This window comes from Rhineura floridana, chromosome 2 (assembly GCF_030035675.1).
Source record: "Rhineura floridana isolate rRhiFlo1 chromosome 2, rRhiFlo1.hap2, whole genome shotgun sequence".
Classification (NCBI taxonomy): Eukaryota; Metazoa; Chordata; class Lepidosauria; order Squamata; family Rhineuridae; genus Rhineura; species Rhineura floridana.
The window spans coordinates 186,623,475-186,647,978 of NC_084481.1; the positions used below are offsets into that span (position 1 = coordinate 186,623,475).

Here is a 24,504-nt window from a genome sequence, read left to right on the forward strand (position 1 = left end):
TCCCAGTCAATCTCCACACATGAAGATTCAGCCAGGCTGGGTCTGGGTGAATCAGAGGCCCCTGAGTCAGCAGGTCCTTCTGGTGTGGTCATGGCCATGGCGGGGATATTGCCAGACTGACTATCTCTGAGAACCACGAACGCTGAGACCAACGAGAAGCTACCAATATCACTTTTGCTGATTCTTCTCGAATCCGATGTAAGGCCCGACGTAGTAGAATTAGTGGAAAGTTGTATAGAGTTCTGAGGGGCAATTCGGCCATGAGCATGTCTGTAGCCTCTCCTGCTGGATCTGCACAATGGGAGAACTGGGGGACTTGATGATTCCAAGGCAATGCAAAGAGGTCTAGATGGATCCTACCAAACCTTTTGCATAACTTTCTGAACACATCGGGATGTAGCTTCCATTCCCCCTGCTGTATCCGCTATCTGCTGAGCCAGTCCGCTTGCACACAGTCCTCTCCCTTGATGTGCTCTGCCACCAGGGAGTTCAGGTGTATTTCTGCCCAGCTCATCAGGATATCTGCCTCTTCCTGAAGAAGTCAGGATTTCATTCTTCCTTGCCAGTTCACATGTACTTTGGCTATGACATTGTTGGGGCACACTAGTGCATCTCCTCATGGCGAAATATTGCAGGACTAGTCTGACTGCACGTAGCTCCAAGAGATTGATGGGAAGGCCAACTTCCTCCAAAGTCTAGTTTCCCTGTACCATATCACCAGTGCACACAGCACCCCAGCCTGCAAGGCTGGCATCTGTCATGACCATTGGAGATCCCTGAAGGGCATCCCTTGCTGCAGATTTGAGGTCTGCAGCCACCAGTGAAGAGAGTACCATACCGAAGTGGGCAGCAGCAATGGCACTGGGATGCTACATTGCTCTGGAATGGTAATAATGCCTACTGAAGAGGTTGTGAATGATGTCTCATCCAAGGCGTAACCTGAATTGCCGAAATCATGAGACTCAGGATTTTGGCCAGCCTCATGCGATCCACCATGTGGGTGACTTGATGGAGTGCACTGCCGATTGGATCTTGGCCACTCACTCCAGCGATAATGCAATAGTGCAATAGTTCCCTCCTCCATATCTATTATGGCCCCAGATGTAGAATATGACGGGATGGATGGAGGTGGCTCTTCTGCTGGTTGACCAGGAAACCATGGTCTTTGATGCATGCCAGAGTGTAAGGCCCTCCTGAGCCTTTAACTTTGATGGCGATCAAATGAGTAGATCGTCTAGGTATGGATAGACATGCACCCATCAGTCTGAGGTGTGCCACCAGGGTAACCATGATCTTTGTGAACACCCTGGGGGCAGATGCCAAACCGAAAGGCAATGCCTTGTACTGCCAGTGCTGGCCATTCATCACGAAACTGAGGTAATGCCAATGTCCCCAATATACTTGGACATGCAGATAGGCTTCCTTGAGATCTACTGATGTCATCCAATCTCCCATCCACAGGTTCTCTTTGATAGACACCAGGGTTTCCATCCTGAACTTGCGATATCAGATGTACTTGTTGAGATGTTTGAGATCAAATACCACCCGGAGTGAGCCGCCTCTTTTGGCCGCTATAAAGAAAATGGAATAAATACCCCAGTAAAGCTCCCCTGGTGTTACTGGTTCAATCGCTGCAATGTGCAGGAGATGGTGAATTGCTTCCTGAATCCTGGCCCTCTTATCTGGATTTGATGGAAAGGGGGATGGGAGAACTCTGTGTGGAGGTGAACTCTAAGCAGAGGCCATGTGAAATCATGTTTGTGCATGTGTTATGTGCCTTCACGTCAATTTCGACTTATGTTGACCCGATGAATCAGTGACTTACAATAGCATTTGTTATAAATCACCCTGTTCAGATCTTGTAAGTTCAGGCTTCCTTTATGGAATCAATCCATCTCTTGTTTGGTCTTCCTCTTTTTCTACTCCCTTCTGTTTTTCCCAACATTATTGTCTTTTCTAGTGAATCATGTCTTCTCATGATGTGTCCAAAGTATGATAACCTCAGTTTCATCATTTTAGCTTCTAGTTATAGTTTTGGTTTAATTTGTTCTAACACCCAATTATTTATCTTGTGGTCCATGGTATCCGCAAAGCTCTCCTCCAACACATTTCAAATGAGTCTGCATCACCCAGCAATCTGGAGTGATGTTGCTCCACTTGTTCAAAAAAAGTTGTAAATGGCCTCCTCCTGGGGGAAGGGTGTAGTCAAAATTGATGTTTGTGTGCCCGTGTCCATGCTCCTGAACCAGGCTCTCTGGTGTACTGCTGTCATTGTCCTCTGTAGGAAAAAAACTGTCTGGCCCAAGGATGAAAGCACTGAATTTCCCTACCCCTTCCAGACTGACCTGGGGTACAAAAGGACTGGGAGGGTTGCCCTGGAGAAGGTAAGATTTTTGAAAGATACGTTTGTCCTCTCTTTTCTTTGTAGATGGCATAGTTTTCTTCTTGTCCTTAGATTCAACCAAAACCTTCTCCAAGGTTCCATCACCAAAGAGCTTTCCCCCTACGTAGGGCTCCATAGCCAAATTGGAGAAGGTTGTGGCATCAGCTTCGCAATGGTGTAGCCACAGGGTCCTTCTGGTAAACACACCCGCTGCCAATGCCCTAGCAGAAAATTGAACCGCATCCATTGAAGCATCTGCCGCAAAGGCCACTCACTGCTCTAGAAACCTTCAAAAGGGTTTTCTGAATCTGCGCAGGATTCTGCTATCAAACATCTCCTCTAACCACAGAACAGTAGCTCGTGCAAACACTGAAGTCGAAGCTGCCACCCTTAGAGAGAGAGCACTTGTGTCATGCACACGCTGCAATCCCAAATCCAATCTCTTTTCAACCACATCCTTCAGTTACGCATCAGAGTCCTTCAGGTTCAGAGAGGGATTCACTAAACCTTGCACAGGAGCATCTATGAGCGAGAGTTGATCCATAAGGGCCTGGTCCAGAAGATAATACTTATTAGCCATTGGGACTGACTTTTTAAAATACAAGGGAGTCTCAAATTTTGCTTTGATGACCTTAGGAAGCATGGAAGACAGTTGACCACTCTGGAACTTAGGTTTGGGATCTGCGCAAACTGCTGCCACTCTCAAGGTAGCAGAGTCCAGAGCGGAAGACTCCTCTAAAGTGTTCAAGTTTAACATCTCCATCGCCTTGCATACCATGGAAGATAATGTGGTTCCTGAAAAACTTAATCTGAAGACACCTCTTCCATCTCAGAAGTGCCAATCCATTTCTCCTCATCTAAAACAATTAACTCTGTGTCCATATTGTCTAACACCGCTGAATGGCAAGACACCCTGCCTCTGTATACAGTGTGAGGGTCCGGGGAAGAACTCCCACGGTCTCTTTGAGGCTGATGTCTTACAAGAGATTGTGGAGCCTGAGCGAACATGGGTTGTGCAGATTGAGACAGACTAGATTGAGGCTGATGGGCAGCTGATGAGGGTAAGAGTTGACCCCTGTCAGTTGCATTGGCCACCATCCCATTATTAGCCATATCCACATTAGCATTGGGGGGGGGAAGTCCTCAAGGGTTGCAAAGTAGCAGCCAGGTCTTTAGCCAGATCTGCCAACAAAATATTATTTAACTGTAATAGCATCTCAGGAACAAGGTGTAACTGAACTGGCTGAGGGATGTGTAAATTCCCTGAGCATGAGGAATGGCTGAGAGGAGGGTTCACAGGGATCCTAGCCTGTACTGACTGTGCTTCAGTTGGCCTCATAGCCTGTACAGGTACTGGTTGTGTTTCAGGTGGTCTCATAGCCTGTGCTGGCTGTGACATTTGGTGAGGCAGCATTCCCAAAGCCTACAAACCTCTCAGTTGATGAGCTTGAGGAAAAAATTGCTGCCAGTTCCCTTCTATGTTGTTCATCCTCTGACAACTGCTCCTGATCTCTCAGTAAGCAGCTCCTTCCCTGGCATTCTATATTGCTTCCCGCCAAAAAGCCTCCTCCTCCTCCCCCTCCCTTGTGTTCTCCATTTTGAGCTGACTGTTGCTCCAGGGAAAACAACATGGGCCTATCACCCAGGTGTCCTTGACCCCACAGCAACGTCATGGGGAAAGGCTGAAGCACTGGGGTATGGTACACTGTAGATGTAGTCAGAAGGTCCTCCTCACTAATAAAGCAGCAGCCAAAACACCCTCCAGACTATTGGAAGAGGGGATGGAGCTAGCTGCCTGGCTTCTCGCTGCAGATTCTATCTCATTCAGAGGTGCTGGTCGGTAAGGTAAGAGCGGTAGTGGCTGGGACTTTCTAGATGGCCGATTTTTCTTTAGCTTTTTCCATCACAGTAAGCGACTGCTCTGTTGCCAGGTGGGAGGTGGAGGGCTAAATACAGCTGTCTTGTAGCTTGGCCGATATAGCTGTATTGCAGCTCTGTGAGGCAGGAGGCAGCGACTGAATGCTGTATCACGGCTTGGGCTGGGTCGGGTCACAATTCCCTGTAGTACGGCTTAATAGCACGGATGGCTTAATGAAAAGGGGTTAAGGCAGAACAAAAGGGCAAGACGGTAACGGAGTCTTTTCTTTATGTTAGTAGCACCACAAAATACAAGGCTAGCTAGCAAAGCCTACATGAACACACAGAACACACACAAAATACAAGCCTGAAAGAAGCAGGAACAAAGACAGGGAGCAGAGAGCGCAAACGTTGCGATCACAAACTGTGAAGGCAAAATAGAACTGGCTTTCTGAGGCTAAGGGGAAGCTAGAGGATTCAAGGACAGAATATGGAGAAACCGATTAGTTCCCAATCGGAAAGGGTGTGAACGGGGGTGTATTTTATCACCTTATTTGTTTAATCTATATGCTGAACATATCATACGGAAAGCGGGATTGGACCAAGATGAAGGAGGTGTGAAAATTGGAGAGAGAAATATCAATAATTTAAGATATGCAGACGATACCATACTACTAGTAGAGACCAGTAATAATCTGAAACGAATGCTGATGAAAGTTAAAGAGGAAAGCACATAAGCAGGACTACGGCTGAACGTCAAAAAGACTAAAGTAATGACAACAGAAGATTTATGTAACTTTAAAGTTGACAATGAGGACATTGAACTTGTCAAGGATTATCAATACCTTGGCACAGTCATTAACCAAAATGGAGACAATAGTCAAGAAATCAGAAGAAGGCAAGGACTGGGGAGGGCAGCTATGAGAGAACTAAGAAAAGGTCCTCAAATGCAAAGATGTATCACTGAACACTAAAGTGAGGATCATTCAGACCATGGTATTCCCGATCTCTATGCATGGCTGTGAAAGGTGGACAGTGTAAAAGCAGATAAGAGAAAAATCAACTCATTTGAAAAGTGGTGTTGAAGGAGAGCTATGCGCATACCACGGACTGCAAAAAAGACAAATAATTGGGTGTTAGAACAAATTAAACCAGAACTATCACTAGAAGCTAACATGATGAAACTGAGGTTATCATACTTTGGACACATCATGAGAAGACATGATTCACTAGTAAAGACAATAATGCTGGGAAAAACAGAAGGGAGTAGAAACAGAGGAAGACCAAACAAGAAATGGACTGATTCCATGAAGGAAGCCACAGACCTGAACTTACAAGATCTGAACAGGGTGGTTCATGACAGATGCTACTGGAGGCCACTGATTCATAGGGTCACCATAAGTCATAATCGACTTGAAGGCACATAACAACAACAACAACAACAACAACAACAAAGAGGATTCAAGATAAATTGAACAGTGCTATTTTGCCTTCGACCACAAGTTGCAGCTCAAGTCTCCACCTGAGAGCATCTTACATGCACGGGAGAAAGGAAGAAACATGAAAGAGGCATGTTAGCTTGCAGTGTATGGTAGATCAACAGGTAATATTATATGCTAGTGCCCAAATGGAATTTTCTTTCTTGTACACTGAAAACTACTGTTGGGTATGGGATCAAACCTCAATGGGTCTCTTCAGCTGAACTAGAATTATGATCAATTAGAAAACTGGATGAGTAATTAGCCTTTACCATAACTTTTCTTGAATTTTAAAAGATAAATGAAGTTGAGTAACATATGGAAGAGATTTGCCAAACTGTTTTGTGTGGCAACACTAAAACTTAGAGGGGTTCCCCTGAGGTGGTAAATGGATAATATCTCCAGCATCAATGACATGCACAACTCTACAGAGAAGCCAATATATGCAGCTGATGTGTCTGTGTGCGAGTGGATGTTTCTGCTCATGCAATGGGAATTCACCTTCCTTTCCCTCCCTCTGCAGTTTTCTGTACACACCCAAAAGCTGCTGTGGAGGGTTGAGGCCTGGGAGCAGATTTGGGGAGAGAAGCGTGGGAGGAGAGGATGACAAAGTCCCATTGTGGGAGCGAAGTCTATTCGTGCAACATTGGATTTCACCCATCATGCTATGCCATATTACTGATACACACAGGACGAAATACATTAACGTATTTTACACTATGTTTTCTTTATGTAGTCAAAGTATACAGCATTGGTTTGAAATTAACTAGCTTACCTCATGCTTTAATTTCTGTGTATGTTGATTTGCTATCTTCAAAATTTACTAAACAAAATGGTACCATTGTTTCCAGACTTCTCTACAAAAACATGCAGTCACGTCAGTGTTATAAGAGCTCAGCATTCCATATGTGTTATCCAAGCACACACACACCTCTCCATAGTCAACAAAACTATGGCTTGACATGAAAAAGAGTTTACCCTTCCCCTGGGAGTTATGTTACTCTGGCATTGCTGTAAGAAGTTTAATGGTATATCTGAACCACCTCATGTTTTCATTGGGTGGGTGGGAGCTGCAAGTCCTCTGGTATCTGGAAAATAAAATGGCACATTTTTTTTCCAAAGGCAAAAATTATGCTTAATAAAAGGAGCAGCCTGTTATCATGAACTTAGTATTACAGGAAATATGTCAACAATAGTACTTCTACTAAAAACACACATATAAATCTTGCACTTAATGTGCTAATCCAGTTGAGTTTTGTATTTTATTTCTATTGAATATTTTGTTACTTAAAACCTTTGACTTTTTGCTTATTTTTTTAAAAAACTGAATTTATTGAAATCACATGAGGCCACCACCTTGCTGAAGCTAAGCTGGTCTGGATCTAGTCAGTGCCTGGATGGGAGACCACCTGGGAACCACATGCTGTCTTTGGTTATGTGATTAAAGAAAGGCAGATATAAATGGAATAAGGTATATATATAAAAAATGTGAAAATAATCTTAGACATTGCATTCAATCAGACTTACTTCCAAGTAGATGTGCAGAGGATTGCAGTCTTGCTTTTACTAAAAAGGATACAAGTTTTGGTATAACGGAATGAGTGATTTCAGTGCTCTGCTTGCATTGATAGCTGTTGCACGAACCACAATAGGAAGAATTTTTCCATTCACAATAGCACCATCGAATAAAGGACCAAAGAATGGGACCTGAAGCAGAAAATTGAGAAATCTTGCCATTAAATCAGTCTTTTCTACAACAATTAGCAATCAACATTAACAAAGGATTGCTCAACCAGATTGTTCTTCTCACCTCCAGTTTAATCACAATAGTTATGCAAAATACTCTAAGAGATGGTGCACCTTATGATAGTATACATATATGATCACTTGATATTTCCATCAATCATTTGAATAATTTATGTCATTCAGGCTTAGTTTAAGACTAAAATCAAATAATGATCATGAATGTCATATTCTCGAAGGTCAAAGTCTGAGTGAGGCTAGAAAAGGGGTAGATTTGCTGAAGGGGTATGATTATTTGAAAAGAAAATTGTTAATAGTTTATATTCTCATATTCGTTAGAACAATCTTGACATGCAGCTAATGAACAAGTAATCACAATCACTGTTAGGATAAAGCTACATGATTAAAAGTAGTCATGATTTAGCATGATATGGCATACATTTATGCCATATGTATTTGCTAACTATATAGGTTCTGAACCAGAGATAAACAAAGCCAGCATTGGATTAGACTTATCTGGTCACCCAAAAAATGGTTGGTGGTACTATTCAACATCCTAATTTTTGTGTGTGTACTGTGCTCAATATTGTTGATCCAGAAATGGGTACTGCACCCAAACTACAGTAGGGCCCCGCTTTACGGCGCTTTGCTTTACAGCGATTCGCTAATGCAGCGGTCTCAATTAGACACAATTAGACTAAAGCCCCACTCACACAGCACTTGTTCTGCTTTTACAGCCGTTTTCAGACATCGCGCTCCATTCTATTCAATGAGTTTCACTTTACAGCGGGGGTCTGGACCATAACCCGCCGTATGAGTGGGGCCCTACTGTATGTAGGTGAATATGGTATCCCATCAGAGAATCTGTGCATTCAGCACCTTGTTACAGATGAGGGACCTGATTAAGCAAGGAGATCAGTTTGTGGAAGCCTATCCTTTTCCTGCTTAATGAGAGCAATTGCCATTTCTGGAATGGATGAGAACAATTACTCTAGCTTTTTACATTCTAGCACCTTTCCAGCACTCCTCTCTGACATCTACACAAACAGGCCTGGTTTAGATATACATTTCCCAGTCTGATAAACCACAGTATAGCAGCCAATAGCATTGGGACTTCATGCTGTCCCATCACTCCCCATCCTTCCTCCTCTCTTCACTGATGCACCAATCCTGGTTAGTAGGGCTGTGCACAGCCTCCTCATCTGCCTTGTGGCCCTGATCTGTGGGCCCCGAGGAGGACTAATCAACCCTGTCCTGAAGATGGGACCACCCACTCCACCCCAAATCCATCCCCAAAGTTATATGGGGGTGGGGCTAAGGGTTTTTAAAATTAAAAATACGGTCGGGGGAAGGAGATGCTATGTCTCCTCTCCAACCCACTGATGGACAGCAGGCAGGTGCAACCAGTGCAGGATGGAATTGTTTTGCTTACCAGTTGGTAAGCAGGACAATTCCATCCTCAGCATTGCTGGACGCTACTGCTTTGCGAGAAACTTCACTGCATGCAGGAAAGCCACCCATGAATGAGCAGTGACCAGAACCATGCAGAACAAATCCTCCTGCTCATCAACTGATAAACAAGAGGGTTCCCTACTGCGGGATGGTGCTCCTTTGGGAAGGGGATTTTATGCTTGGGGAGACCTGGCAGGAAGGAGAAGAGACTCGGCAGAAAAGGCAGGCACGTACCTTCTCCTGTAAAGAGGTGACTTTCCTGTCCAACCTCCTGCCCGCACCTGCCTCTTCTTCCTGCCCTACACCCCACCCAAACAGCCCTGGATCACTCTGTGCCACCATACTCGACCCATAGCAAACCAGGGCTATCTCAACCCGACTCAGCAGAGGCCCAAATGCCTCCAAAGCAGCTTGATTCAGATTGGTACTCTGCCGAATATGGAATGCAGCCCTACTGCAAGATTAACCTACAATTTCCTATTATGTCTGAAATGGGGAACTCTGGTTTAATGTCAGTTTATTAATCAGTATCTTAAACCATTGTTTGAATGTAGTTTCCCTTTCCACTTCTAACTCTTGCTACCATCTGCACCCCCCAACATATCACCATATGCTAAATGTAGTAGTATGTAATTCTAGCAGCATCCATTCTGTCTAGTTACAGCCATTTAGCTCTGCCAAGACACCAGCTTCACTTGGTTGCTCCTCTCCCTGAATTGTTTTCATTCTGTAACTTTAGCAACTAGTTACCCAAGTTCTTTGGTTTTTCCCAGTGCCACTGACTGGGGGCACAGGGGGTACACATGTACCAGGGCCCCTAGAATCTTAGCTTTCATTTTTAAAAAAGGTCAATTGGACTTTTACAAGAAAAGTCAGGAAGCAAAATGTGAAGGCAGCTGTCTAAGGCTTTGGCAGGCAGCAATATTGTTAAGGACACTTAATCACTGTCACTAAGCAATCAGAGGAAAGAGTGCTGATCACCCCCACCTGGGACTCAGGAGGGGGGCTCCCAGAACAGCACAAAAAGCAGGAGAAGGTTGATGTTGTTGCTGCTGACCTGATGCTGAACAGAGAAGGATATGTTTAAGTGCTTTCCTCTGTGTCCACATTATTTAATTCACTCTCCAAGAGAATAAAACACAACTTACCGGCTTTGGAATATTTAACTTAGAAGTAACTCCCTTGAAATAAATGAAGCTTCCTTCCTATTGAGAAAAAATGATGATTTGCAATGCCCCCCTCCCAATTTTCCACGTCCCCACACAGCCGCTACTGGTCTGTTGTAATCACTGGGCTGTTATTCATTAATATACAGTAACCATAAAACAAAAATATAAAGTATAAGATAAACCAGCATATACAACTATAAATTAATTGAACACCTTACAGCTGAAGCAAGTTAAAATCCCTACTGTACTGTAACACAAGGATACTTTTTTTGGTTTATCAAGGTTGGGAAATAATTTTGTGTGTGAAATTGCACATGCTTAGAGTATCTGTTGCTTGTTGTTGTATATTTATAGCTTGCTTTTCTTTCCCAGGGGCTCAAGGCTGTATACACTGCCTTTCCCTCACCCCTTTTTATCTTTACAACAATCAGGGCCGGTGCCAGGCATGTTTGGGCCCTTGGGCACTAGTCTGCCCTGGGCCTGCAGTGCTGTCGCCCAGCACCCCCTCGTACAGGCAGTGTGGAGCTAATAAACCTGCACACGTGCCCCACCTACCTCTCATGTCATGTGAATGACATGCAAGCATAGCGCACATGCCTGCCATCAACCAAGATGGTGGCAGGGGCATTAGCCCCTTAAGAAAGACTGTTGCCATTGTGGGTGATGACAGGCATGTGCGCACAGCATTCACACTGATGGGAGAGGTAGGTGGGGCATGCAGGTGGGCTTATGGAAGCCTAAGCTGTCTGTACTGGGGAGGTGCCTAGACGCTCCCTCTCCATGATCCGTGGCAGAGTCAGGTTGCAGCACCTGCCATTGCTGTGGACCACAAGATATTAGCGCCACCCTCTCACCCTAAGGGAGGGGCTTCAGGGGCCCCTGTGGGCTGCAGGGGTCCTTGGCCAGGGTCCAACCTGGCTGTTCTCTGGTGCTAGCCCTGATAACAGCCCTGTCAAGTAGGCTAGGCCAACAGTTGGTAGTTTAGGCACTAAAGTTGTGAAAATGTGGCTGCACATCAGGGTTGGCAAACTTTGATTTTGTGCATGTTTATTTTTCTGTACATGAATGACTTTATATATTTATATCTTGCTTTTCCTCCCAGGAGCTCCAGGTTGCGTACATTACCCTCCTCTCCTGCTTTTTATCTTTGCAACAACCCTGTAAGATAGGGTAGACTAAGTTCAGATATGTACATAAGCAGTGGTTTTTGCCGATAGATTGCAGGTGGTGGTGGTGCAGGGTGCCCAATCCACATAGGGTACCAGGCCCAAGAAATCCTGTTGGCATCCCATCAGTTTTCCTTTTGTGACTTTTTTTAAAGATTGTAAACCTTAGAGCAGGGACTGTCTTTGTTTTTGCTCTTATATAAACCACTCTGAGAGCTCTGGCTGAAGAACAGAGTAAAAATGTTTTAAACAAATAAAAAAATCTTACTTCTGGTTTTTTCATAATCTGGATACTAAACATATAATTTTTCATTGGATATATAACAATGAGCACATCTCCAAATTCGGTAGGAATTATTCCTCTTCTGTAATCTCGAGTATGCTCTGACCAGACAATGTGAACTTCATCATTTCCTAAATGTCTGAGCTGAAAAAAAAGAAGTAATGTATTTATAAGCACATAAAAGTCTAGCCTGTGGTTTAACTTACATTAAAATTTGTGCAAGATTGTGCAGAAGGGATCTGTAAAATAGCAATGCTAGAGTACAAACCCCTTTTTAGATTTTCAGACTCGTTTTAAGACTTGAATAAAAAATAGTATTTCAAGATCAGGACATACCTTAAAAATAACAGTTGTGTCAGCTTTAAGCAGACTACTTCCCTACAAATTCCCCAGTTCAAAGTACTATTGATTCAGCTTTGTCTATTCAGTTTAATTTGCCATCTTTCACTTTTTACAGATCATGGAGAACACACTTCTGAAAGGCAAAACCTTTCAATATTAACTCTTAACAGTGCAGTGTTACACAGATTTACTTGTAAGAAAGCCGCACGGGACTTACTCCTAAGTAAGAATTCCAGCCTAAAACCATTTGGATAAATCTTGTATTTGAGAATGTTGCCATTTAATTGATTTCACATATAAAAGAATCACAATTGTCACCCATTTTAAGAAAGTCACTTGCTTATACAATTAATTTCCCAAGGTCTCCAAAAGGCTGAAACAAAACACAGTGTCTTGGTTTAACAATAGCAAAACTTTGCAAGAGTCAATAGGTTTGTTATGAGCATCTTTATCCAAATATAGAAGTGAAACAATTTTAAATGACAATTATTAGTGGACTGAACTTTGCTTCTAGCACTAAGGATCCTCTTCTCCCAGGCATTTTAGCATGTGTTTTCAAATTGCTTTTTAAAAATGTGTTTTTAAATTTGTATATTTGTTTTTAATGTTTTTAATTGTTGTAAACTGCCCAGAGAGCTTCGGCTATGGGGCGGTACACAAATGCAATCAATCAATCAATAAAATAAAATAAATAAATAAAACCATTTTACTAGTTTTTCTCCCTTTCTCATAATAGTAGAACCTGGGGTCATATAATGAAGCCAAATGTTGGAAGATTCAGGGTAGACTAAAGAAAGTACTTTTTCACTCCACATAGTTGGAGTTTGTTTCCACAAGATGTAGCGATGACCACCAAGTTAGATGGCTTGTTTTTGCTTCTCTTCAAGTACTTGGCTGGGACCTGCTTGTGCAGAGATGTGAACCTCTAACAGGAGCTAAACGGCTCTCAGCCCATGGATCATCACTGAGCTGGGCAATGTTTTTCCTACGAACAACACCAGAACACCTGCAGTTGTTTATAGCAGATAAAAAGACCATCATCACTCAGGCCAGAACTTGGCACTGGGTGGCTTTCACACAGCCAGTTTAGTCCATGACAGCAATGGTGAAAGTCAGCAAAAAATTGAAAAAAGTTCTCACTGTAACTGGTATCTAAAGGTATTTAGCCAAATGGTGTGTAGATAAACCCTTCTTTTGGAAAGGACTGCCTGAACAAGAATGACAAATACATGGAGTAGGCTTTGCTATTAAAAATAATCTTGTGAAGCTCTTGTCAGAAGTTCCTATTGGCATTAATGAATGACTCTCAACTCTCTGGTTAAAACTTGCCAAAAACCAGCAGGCAACTATTCTAAGTGCTTATACGCCAACATTAGATGCTGATGAAGACATCAAGGAAAATTTTTATACCCAGCTTGACACCATCTTATCAGAGATACCTAAGGAGGATAAAATTACCCTCCTGGGTGATTCTACTGCAAGAGTTGGCCGTGATTTATGGCCAGAAACCATTGGGAAAGAAGGTGTTGGCAATAGCAACCTGAATGGAATTCTACTTCTGACTAAATGTGCAGAGTATAATCTTGTTCTTACAAACACATTCTTTCACCAGAAAAATTTAAAACAACATGGAAGCATCCTCGGTCGAAACACTGGCATCTCCTGGATTACGTAATTGTCTGTGCTAGAGATCGTTGTGATGTACTCCTCACTAGGGTCATGACAAGTGCTGACAACTGCTGGACAGATCACCAATTAATTTGATCCACTATGGCCATTAGTATTGTTCTTCAATGTAGGCTCCAAGGAAGAAAACCAAGGTGTAAAATGAATATCCACGCCCTTCTATTAAGTGAGCTTGCTTTCAAACAACTCTCAAGTAATATCTACCTATGGAAATCCCTGAAAACGTTGAGGAATACTGGATTAAACTGAAGACTTCCATTATTGCAGCATGTGAACAAACTATTGGATACCAAACCAAGAAACATCAGGACTGGTTTGATGAGAATGATAGGGAGATTGAACATATCGACAAGAAAAGGAAAGCCTTCCAGATATGGCAAAAAGACATTGACTGTGCTGCTAAGAAAAAAATCTATGCCAGCGCAAAGGCTGAGGTCCAGTCAAGAACTAGAGAACTTCAGAACGTCTGGTGGATAAAGAAAACTCAAGAAATCCAGCATTTTGCAGATATGATATACTGGGCTTTTTTAATGCCACAAAGGCCATCTATGGACCAACAAATTATGGTACAAATCCCTTATGTTCAATGGATGGTACCAAGCATCTTAAGGATAAAGAGTCTATTGCACTGTGTTGGAAAGTGCATTACCACAACCTCCTTAATCATAACTCTATTGTGGCAGGTGAGGTCTTCTTGCAAATTCCACAACAACAAACTACAGACAAGCTTGCAGTATCCCCTAATTCAGATTAAGTCAGTATGAAGAATAACAAAGCTAGTGGACCTGATGGAATTCCTGCTGAAATCTTTAAAGAAGATGGGCCTGAACAACAACTTCATAAGCTCATTGAAAAGATCTGGATGAGGATGGAGATCCTGGAAGACTTTAGGGATGCCATAATTATCACTCTTTTTAAGAAGGGTGATAGAACAGATTGTGGGAACTATTGAGGCATCTGTCTTGCTACCGTAGGAAAAATCCTTGCAAGGATACCTGCAAATCGCCTCCTACCTAACTCAGAAAATATCCTCCCTGAATCCCAAAATGGTTTCCACCCTACCAGGGGGACAGTAGATATGATCTTCACTGCATGACAGCTTCAAGAAAAATGCCAGGAGCACAATCAACCTTTATATATGGTGTTTATTGATCTGACTAAGGCCTTTGATACTGTGAATTGAACTGCTCTCTGGACCATTCAGATGCCCTGGATGCCCAAACTGGATGCCCTGATAAATTTGTGAATATTTTGAGACTCTTTCATGACAACATGACAGCAACAGTTTTGGATAACAATGGCTTTCAGAGCGATCCTTTCAGAGTAGGAGCAGGTGTAAAACAGGGATGCATCATTGCTCCGACCTTATGTTGAGCAATGTTGCTAAGTCATTCCCCGAGGTAGGAAGGGGTTAAAGATGACTACTCTAATTGTGGAGGCCACACAGCTGCGGCGTATCAGTTGGCTGGGCATAAAGCCTGCAAGCCAAGAACAGGATGTGTGGGGGGTGATAGGAGAGAAGCTATGTATGTTGGTGTGTCTTGGATAAAGGGTGTTATTGCAAACAATTCTGAGTTGTGATTTCTTTGCTGAAGAGCGTTGTTACTCCGCACTGTGCCCTGTGCAACAAGAGCAGCTGGCTAGTTGGTTCAGGGCATATGAGCATAACAAGGGTTATGGGCCCAGCTTACAACAAGCTCTGAAAGCACCACGTGTTCCAGAGAAAGCAGGAAACAAAGAAAACCAGGTCAGAGTTACCTATAGTTGAAAAAGAGGTGAGATGGCAACATCTGGAAGCTCATCTATACCCTTGGAGAAGTTGAACAGCACCAACTACGCTTACTGGCGAGTAAAGGCAGAAATGCTTCTCATAAAGGAGGGAGTATGGCACACAGTGTCTGGAGACAGTCCCTCGAGACCCCCATCACCAGAATGGATAAGAGCAGAGGAAAAGGCAAGAGCTCTGCTCATATTATCTCTGGAAAACTCTCCGTTGATTTACGTGAGAGGGCTAACTACAGCAAGGGAAGTGTGGGCTGCCCTTAGACGGGCAAATACTAGGGATACAGCAGGCAGCAGAGTATTACTCGCGAGGAGGCTGTATCAAGCTCGTTATAAAGAGGGTGAAGCAATGCAAACACATATACAAAAAATGCTGAGTTTGTTTGCAGAGTTAGAGGACTTGGATGTGCACCATACGCCACAACAAAAGGTGTACATAATTCTCTCAACATTAAATGAGTCATGGGATGCAGTTATAAGTGCGATTGAAACCTTACCCGACCAAGAGCTGGATGTAACTTACTTAACAACAAAGCTACTGCAGGAAGCTGAGCGAAGACAAGAAAGAAGCAAGCAAGGCAGGAAAGAACAACCGGACCAGACTGAGGGTGGTAGCAGAGTATATGGGCAGAGGCGGTGTCACAAATGCGGTTCCCCATCCCATCTTCGCAGACAGTGCCGGGTGGGAAAGACGGAAGAAAAGAAACGCAGACAGGACACTGAACCATTTGAAGTGCATGTCGTGAGTGCCAGAAGGACACAAGAGAAAGAAGAAAACAGCACGTTGTGGGTCCTTGACTCAGGATCAACACCCTTTCTCTCAAAAGATGCTGAACTGTTCCAAACTATGACCCCAGCAAAGCAGCAACAAATCTTCCTAGCAGATGGAAGCAGCAGAGATGTTAAAGGGGTAGGAGCAGTGTATTTCACTTGTCTGAACACATTAGTCACTAATGTTCTGTATGTGCCAAATTTAGAAAGAAATATAATGTCAGTGATAAAATTAAATGGCATGGGGTACAATATATGTTTTGCTAACAAAGAATGTGAAATCAGAAAGGGTAATATATGTGTAAAAGGAAAGGTGCAAAATACATTATTCATGATTGAAAATAAGGCAGAGAAAAGGGTTAATGTCATTGAAAACAGACCTCAACATGAGCAATGTATACACAATTACCATCAACGTTTTGGGCATATCAGTTTTGGAGCGTTAGTGAAAACACAAAAACACAGCGCAGACTTGCAATTTAAAAACTGTCCTCCATATATAAGCTGTGAGATATGTAATGAATGGAAAGCCACAGCGGCTCCAATAAACAAGGAAAGAAAACATAATACCCAAAGACCATTTCAATTACTGCATATGGATTTAGCAGGGCCATTTAAACAGACAAAGGGACAAGCCAGGTTTTATTTCATCCTGGTGGACGACTTTACAAGGTACTCATTTGTTTATTTGTTGAAGAACAAGGCTGAGGCAGCTAGCACACTAATTATTATTATTATTATTATTATTATTATTATTATAGTTTATTTATACCCCGCCTTATGGCCAAAAGGCCCTCAAGGCAGCTTACAAGAAAAACACAAATATAAAAATACATCAATAAAACAATATAAATTACAAAAATTAAATAACAAATAACATCATGAAAAATCAGTGATTACAACTTCCAGTGAAAATAAAGGGTGGTGCAGGCGCGTGGAGCAGCAGAAACATCTCAGGCTGCCCCGAACAAAGCTGTCAGTTGGTTCTCTCTCTTTCCTTCTATGCTTGCAAGTCCAACACCTTCAGCTAAATTTCTGATCAGCTTCTCTGATGGCAAAATACGAGTAAGCTTTCCCCATCAGCCGGTCCCGCAGAAGCAGGGTGGGTCATGGCCTGGATGTCATTCCCCATCCGCCATAGCTGTAAATGGTGGCAGCGATGGTTGCCCCCCCACTTGGCGGCCATGTAGATATTCTTGGAGAAGGTGCACCCGCTGCCTCGCTGGATAAAACACCATACAGCATGGGTGGAGGCGAAATATAAAACACGGATAGCAGGAATTAGGTCAGACAGAGGGGGAGAGTTTCTGTCTCGACAACTGCACAGTTTTTTATTTGAAAAAGGAATTAAACAGGAACTCACGGCCCTGTTTTCCCCACACCAGAACGGAGTAGCCGAGAGGAGGAACAGGTATTTACAGGATACAGTGAGGGCTATGCTGGCGGACTCCCCATTTTCAAGAGAATTTTGGGGTGAATGTATTATATATGCAAATTATATTTTGAATCGTATGTATGATAGTACTGTACAGTGCACTCCTTATGAAATGTTAAATAGGCAAAAGCCATATTTAAAACAAATCAAAAAATTTGGTTCAACGTGCTGGGTGCATGTGCCTAAAGAACAAAGAAATGGGAAACAGAGTCCCAAGGCAGTAAAGGGATTTTATCTGGGATATGAGGATACTTCCCATCGCGTTTGGCTAGCTAAGGAAAATCGTCTTGTGGTAACAAAGAATGTTAAGGTAGAGGATCATGATTGGAAGCACTGTAAAAACACCAGTACAACAGTTGGACTCGGAGCCACCAGAGATTGACGTAGCAATTCCCCCAGTATATGAGGAAAGGAATAATGAAATCCTGTTAGACTGTTCGGAGGAAACTGAAGAAATAAGCACTCCAAGCAGCAAATATAAGGAGGAGCAGGACTCTGAACAGGAGACTCAGAGTAGTGAAGAAGAGCTAGAAGGCTGTAAACAGGAGGAGGTGCAGAACTCTGAACGTGAGACACAGAGTAGTGAGGAAGAGCAAGAAAGCTGTGAACAGGAAACAACTCTTGAGGGTAGTGAGGAAGGTCAGTCAGAGTTAAGTCCTGTGCCAGAGCTAGTTGCAGAACCCCGAAGGTCACAAAGAACCAATCTGGGGAAGCCTCCAGAAAGATTTACTGTGGCACAAGTAGTAGCACAGGAAGCCAAAAACCCAGCACACCCCCAAGAAAGGGAAGACAAGTGGACAGCAGAGGACTTCCAGGTGTGGTATGCTATGCTAGATGGGGGAAAAGAATGGAGGGAGCGAGTAGACGCAATGTATTGGTATGATGACTCCAACATATAACATGATATAAAATGTTGAATGTACCATTATATATATACTTATATATATATGCAAGTTATGTACTGAGAAACATGTGAAACTATGTGAACGTATGGGACTTGTATAAAAGAGTAAATATAACATGTATATACAATTGTTACTGCAACATGGGTCTCCTACCACGGAGAATGGGTGGGGGATGTTGAGCAATGTTGCTAAGTCATTCCCCGAGGTAGGAAGGGGTTAAAGATGACTACTTTAATTGTGGAGGCCACACAGCTGCGGCTTATCAGTTGGCTGGGCATAAAGCCTGCAAGCCAAGAACAGGATGTGTGGGGGGTGATAGGAGAGAAGCTATGTATGTTGGTGTGTCTTGGATAAAGGGTGTTATTGCAAACAATTCTGAGTTGTGATTTCTTTGCTGAAGAGCGTTGTTACTCCGCACTGTGCCCTGTGCAACAAGAGCAGCTGGCTAGTTGGTTCAGGGCATATGAGCATAACACCTTATTTACTATCTTCATTTCTATGATTCTACACCTTATTGAGGGGAAACTTCCTACTGGTGTGGAAATCATATATTGAACAGATGGAAAGCTTTTTAATCTCAGTAGGCCGAAAGCAAAAAGTAAGGTAATTATAACCTCTGTTGTAGAACTTCAATATGTTGTTGATAATGTAGTCTTAGCACATTCAGATAAAGATCTTCAAACTATCCTAAATGTCTTTGCAGAAGCATATGGAAAGCTTGGGCTCTCACTTAATATAAAAAAACCAAAAGTGCTTCATCAGCAGGTGTGACCTGGTCCCTCTGCTTAATGGTGGTAAAGCTGGTAATCCAGCTTAATGGTGTGATGCTGGAGAATGTTGATTACTTTTCCTATCTTGGCAGCCATGTCTCTGTCAAAGCTGACATTGATGCTGGATTCAACATCATCTGAGCTCTGCGGGTGCCACATTCTCCTGAATGAAGAGTAGAGTGAGGATTGGGATATTCGCAGGGAGACCAAAATGCTTATTTACAAAGCCATTTTACTACAGACCTTACTGCATGCCCATGAAAAATGGAGCATTTATAAATGCCACTCCCAACTTCTTGAAAGATTCCACTAACACTGCCTACGGAAAATTCTGCAAATTACTTGGGAAGATAGACAGACTGTTAGTGTTTTGGAAGAAGAAAAGACCACCAGTGTTGAAAAAATGATCCTTCAACATCATCTTAGGTGGACTGGCCATGTTGTTCAAATGCCTGATCACAGTCTTCCAAAGCGGTGGAAGACTCCCAACTTAAGGATGGAAAACAGAATATTGGTGGACAGCAAAAGAGGTTTAAAGATGTTCTTAATGCTAATCTAAAAAAAAATGTAAAATGAGCATCGAGAACTGGGAAGCTGTGACTTCCGGGAAGGGTGACTTAGCCTGTGCCTGCTTTTGAGACGGGCTCCTGCCTCAAAAGAAGCTTATTCAGATATATCAGTCAGTTTTTTCTTTTTTTTTTTGACTGATTAAACTTCTCCCGGGTAGGGAGAAACGAAGAGATTAACCTCAAAGCCTATTTTTGTTGGGACGACCAGATCTCATTAATTTATGGGACGAGGTCCAGCCGACGAAGGTGGGACGGATTTTCAACAGCAAGCTCTATCTGTTAAAGCGAACGTTCATCTTATCTTCTAAGAGAGAACGCACTAACAGGCAAGCACCCTTCTTTCTATATTTTTCTTTTACTTGACTTAAATTGTTGCTGTTTAAAAGAGATTTGCCAGATTGATCGGTTTTTGACATCTCACTGGGGAGCCGTAACTTCTCTCTGCTACGCACTAATTAATAGCTTATCTCTGTTTTTGTTGCAAAAAGCTGTCCTGGATTTGCATTCTAAAGATACACACAGAAGAGGGATTTCTATTCCAGATTTTTATTTTGAAAAATATTATACTGTTTTGAGACTACTCTCTTTTTGGTCTATTTTATTTTGACGAATCTGTTTCTTGACGATTGCCATTAATTGCTTCGATCCTGGGAACTGCATTTTGTTTACTTAACTATTGGAGAGATAAGGCTGTCTGCTCTGTTTATACTGTGATGTCACCAAGTTTGGAGTATTAACCCAATTGTTGCTGAAATAAGAAGTGGTTTTCCTATATTTTTCTTTTAAAATGGCAATTAAGAAAGTGGCTGAGAATCTGGAAATAACTATGTTTCAGAGAATAATGAATGAGATTGAGATAACGAAAATTGAATTGAGTAAAATGAAGCAGGAGATTAAAGATATAAGGGTCCCTGTGAGAGAGGTGACCCTGGAAGGGGTCCCTGTGAGAGAGGAGACCCCGGAGATTGGAATAGGGGTCCCTGTGAGAGAGGAGACCCTGGAGACTGGAATAGGGGTCCCTGTGAGAGAGGAGATCCCGGAGATTGGAACAAACGTGGAACAGGAACAAGATTTGGAGTCTATGGACTTTAGAAATAAAATCTATTGTTTGGAACTCAATGTTATCTCTGAAGAAATTAATGAAGATTCTAGAGATAAAGTTATCAATGGCATGGATTATCTTCTGGACTGGAATGATGTGATGGAGCCCAATATAGAGAAAATCTATGGAATTAACTGCAGCCATGTGACAATGGAAAAACTTTTAAGAGATGACCCAGTGTATTTTGAAAAAAAGAACAGAGATATGATTTTACAGCAGTATTTCAGCAACCTATTCAGAATGGATGGCAAGAAAATATTTGGGATAGAGGTAATTCCCATCAGACTCTTATTATATGACTATGGCTTTGACAGCAAGATTATTATGGAATACTGATAATGGAAGATTGGATATTGAAATTACTGGACTTAACAAGACTACTGAAGATGGAAGATGGAAAATGGAACTAATAGAGATAATAGAACAATGGTTACTGAAATTACTGAACCTAACAGATTCTGATGTGATGGATTAATTGAAATGTTTATTTTGACTATGGTTATGACAATAAGATTATCATAATTAGTAATGAGATGGATTAATCGATATGCTTATCTGGAAAAAAAAATTGATAGATATATTTCTTAAAGAATTGAAACCTCTCTTTGACTTTTTGTGGAAAGAATAAAGTAATGTTTATGAGATTTGATGATTAAGTAAGATAACTACTGGAGGAAAGTGATTTTATAATATGACTTAAGAGACAGGATTGCTATATATTATAGACTTATAACTGATTTGATCTTTGACAAATGGGAAGTCAATATTTTACTCTTTATTTTTTATTTTTTTTTTTTTTCTTCTTTTCTTTTTTTCTTTTTGTTTAACTATTTTTGATTTTGTTTTTTGTCTTTGAATGTTTTATGATTTTGTCTTGTATGTTTTATGAAAATCTGAATAAAAATTATTGAAAAAAAAAAAAAAAAAGAGAACTGGGAAGCTGTGGCCCATGAGCGTCCCAACTGGAGGTCGGCTATTATTGAAGAAGCACGACTACAGGGTGAAAGGGACAAATGAGCTAAGTGGAAGGCACGTCAAGCAAATCCTCAATGTGACTGTCTTCCATCTGGAAATCTATGTCCTCACTGTGGGAGGCTGCGTAGATCTAGAATTGGCCTCCACAGTCACTTACGGACCCACCGTTAAAGACATTATCTTGGAAGACAATCTTATTTGGCCACGAGTGATCATCAATGAGATAAGCCCTGCTAGGATTTCTTTTTTCAATTTGCTGTAGAGGCATTTCTGTTCTTTTAAGGGAAACTTATTTTATTTGTATTTGATTGACTGGGACACTTCTTGTGAAGCTGTAAGCGACAAGTTTACTGGTGGCTGAGTCTGTTGTTGGAGAAGGGCTTAATTTCCCTAGGTGAGAGATGAGGAGAGAGTGTATTGCCCCAGGTGAGAGATGTGACGGAAATGATTGTGGGTTTTTTTTTTTTGCTTTTTACCTGTTGAATTTGTATTGGCTGTTGAATGTTTGTTTTGCTGAAATGAGAATTGAGTGGATGGAGGGATATGATGAATAGGTATGACAGTATGGTTCTTGAATTCCTGATTTGTGTTATTACATGCGAGGATGCTTTTTTGTAATGCTCTTGTGATTTTTTAGATGTATGTTTTATTTATCTTATATTCTGTTGCTGTATTTTGATGTATTGTTGTACACCACCCCAATCTCCAAGCCGTGAGATTTCCAGGGGATTTCACAGGAGATTTCCTGTGCTCGCCCAGGGTTTGGTTTCCTTGGAAAGGTCAGTGGAGACTGTGGTGTCTTTATGAAATATGGTTTATTTATTTACCCACATTCCAACCTGAGCTTAGGATGGAGGGGTTCAAGGCATCAGCAGTCCAATATCCAGCTTTTCCATCAGGGTTACAGGAGGCACCCCAAAGCCATGGTGCAGAGAGCCAGTCTCTCTGCCTGCCTCCAGTCCCCAGCCTTTCCCAGACACAACTAACTACACAAGCCTCCCCTGGGCCTCGGGGGGGGGAGGCTCTCCTGAAGAGTTTCAATGACAAAAGGATCTTCCTGGCCCATTCACCAGTTGATGGGCACCTGATAGACCCATTAACCCACCTGGCCACTCTATTAGATTAACAAAAGAAACTCATCTGACCAGCAGAGCTGGTTTCTCACCCCCAGGCGCCCCCAGGCTGGAAGGGGACTCAAAGAAATTATTCATCTCAACCCCAAACCCATAACACTATTTTTGTTTAGTATATGATACACTTTTGTTTTCATTTTACTTATATACAGTAGGGCCTCATTCATATGGCGGGTTACCATTCTGGACCACTGCCGAAATGTGAAAACAGCCGAAAAGCAGAACTCATTGAATAGAATGGCATGTGATGCCCCAAAACCACCATAAAAGCGGAACAAGCGCCGTATGAGTGGGGCTTTAGTCTAATTGCATCTAACTGAGACCGCCGCATTAACGAAGCACCGTAAAGCGGGGCCCTACTGTACTTTGTTTAGAAATGCATTGCTTAATTATGTTATTGTAATTATCATCATCATCATTTACACTGAATGTAGAATTTGTATTTTTATTCAATATATATATAGGTTTTTGTTGATGTAAACGGCATTCAGATTTTTTGAAATATAGAGTGGCATAAAAGTTACATAAAGAAATGGGATTTAGACAAATCCATGGTGGATAAGGCTATCAATGGCTACTAGCCACAATGTCTATCTACAGCCTCCAGTATCTGAGGCAGTTAAGTCTCTCAATACAGTTGCTAGACAGCACAAGTGGGGTGAGTGGTGCTACGTTCATGACCTGCATGCAGACTTTCCACAGGCATCTGGCTGGCCACTGCAACAACATAATGTTTGACTAGATGGGCCTTTGATTTGATCCAGCACGGCTCTCATGTTCTAATGGACAAAGATACTGTGCATACAGGAAGTAAGTACAGGGATTTAAGAAGGCACATCTCATGATCAAAGCTATGAGAGAGATAAAGAGTTCGGCAGCAGAGTGCTAGGCAAATCTAAAAAAATGTAACATGAACATCCACAACTGGGAAGTCTTGGCCCATGAACGTCCCAAATGGAGGTCAACTATTATCAAAGGTGCTGTGGACTTTGAAGAAGCACGAATACAGGGCGAATGGGACAAACGAGCTAAGCGGAAGGCACGCCAAACAAATCCTCATCGCGACCATCTTCCATCTGGAAACGTATGTCCTCACTGTGGGAGGCTGTGTGGATCCAGAATTGGCCTCCACAGTCACTTACGGACCCACTGTTAAAGACCTTATCTTGGAAGACAATCTTACTCGGCCATGAGTGATCACCAATGAATGATGAATGAATGAATGCATATAGGAAGTAAGTATAGGGATTTAAGGAGGCACATCTCATGATCAAAGCTATGAGAGAGGTAAAGAGTTTGGCAGCAGAGTGCTGGATCAATGTGAGGAGACAAAGGCAAGACAGTGCAACACCAGAGGTGAGCGAGAGATGACCAGGGCATGGAACAGGGTTTTCACCAAGAGGACAAAAGAGAAAGGCCATATTTTTGCAGTGTTGTATAGGGACAAGCTACATGATTTTGCAATGGATTCAATATGGGGAACAAAGGAGAGAGAGCAATCTA

At 42.3% G+C, this 24,504-nt stretch overlaps 1 protein-coding gene across 11 annotated transcripts in view; it reads right to left on the bottom strand.

Annotated features, from left to right (window-relative positions):
- Positions 1-24,504, bottom strand: part of RALGAPA1 (Ral GTPase activating protein catalytic subunit alpha 1) — a 305,037-nt gene that overhangs the window by 35,611 nt on the left and 244,922 nt on the right. For 8 of the 11 annotated variants that reach the window (XR_009760717.1, XR_009760716.1, XM_061611662.1 and 5 more), the window contains 2 exons: positions 11,517-11,675; positions 7,298-7,425 (listed from right to left, as the gene is read on the bottom strand). The exons of 1 other annotated variant lie outside the window; for it this stretch is intronic. Coding sequence is in view for 7 of the 10 variants with exons in the window: in XM_061611662.1 (XP_061467646.1) it covers positions 7,298-7,425; positions 11,517-11,675 (287 nt within the window). In the remaining 3 variants the exon portion in view is untranslated. Of the gene's footprint in view, positions 1-6,538; positions 6,807-7,245; positions 7,426-11,516; positions 11,676-24,504 lie in introns of those variants that run through there. 2 more of the 11 variants (XR_009760718.1, XM_061611665.1) reach the window with 2 other exon arrangements.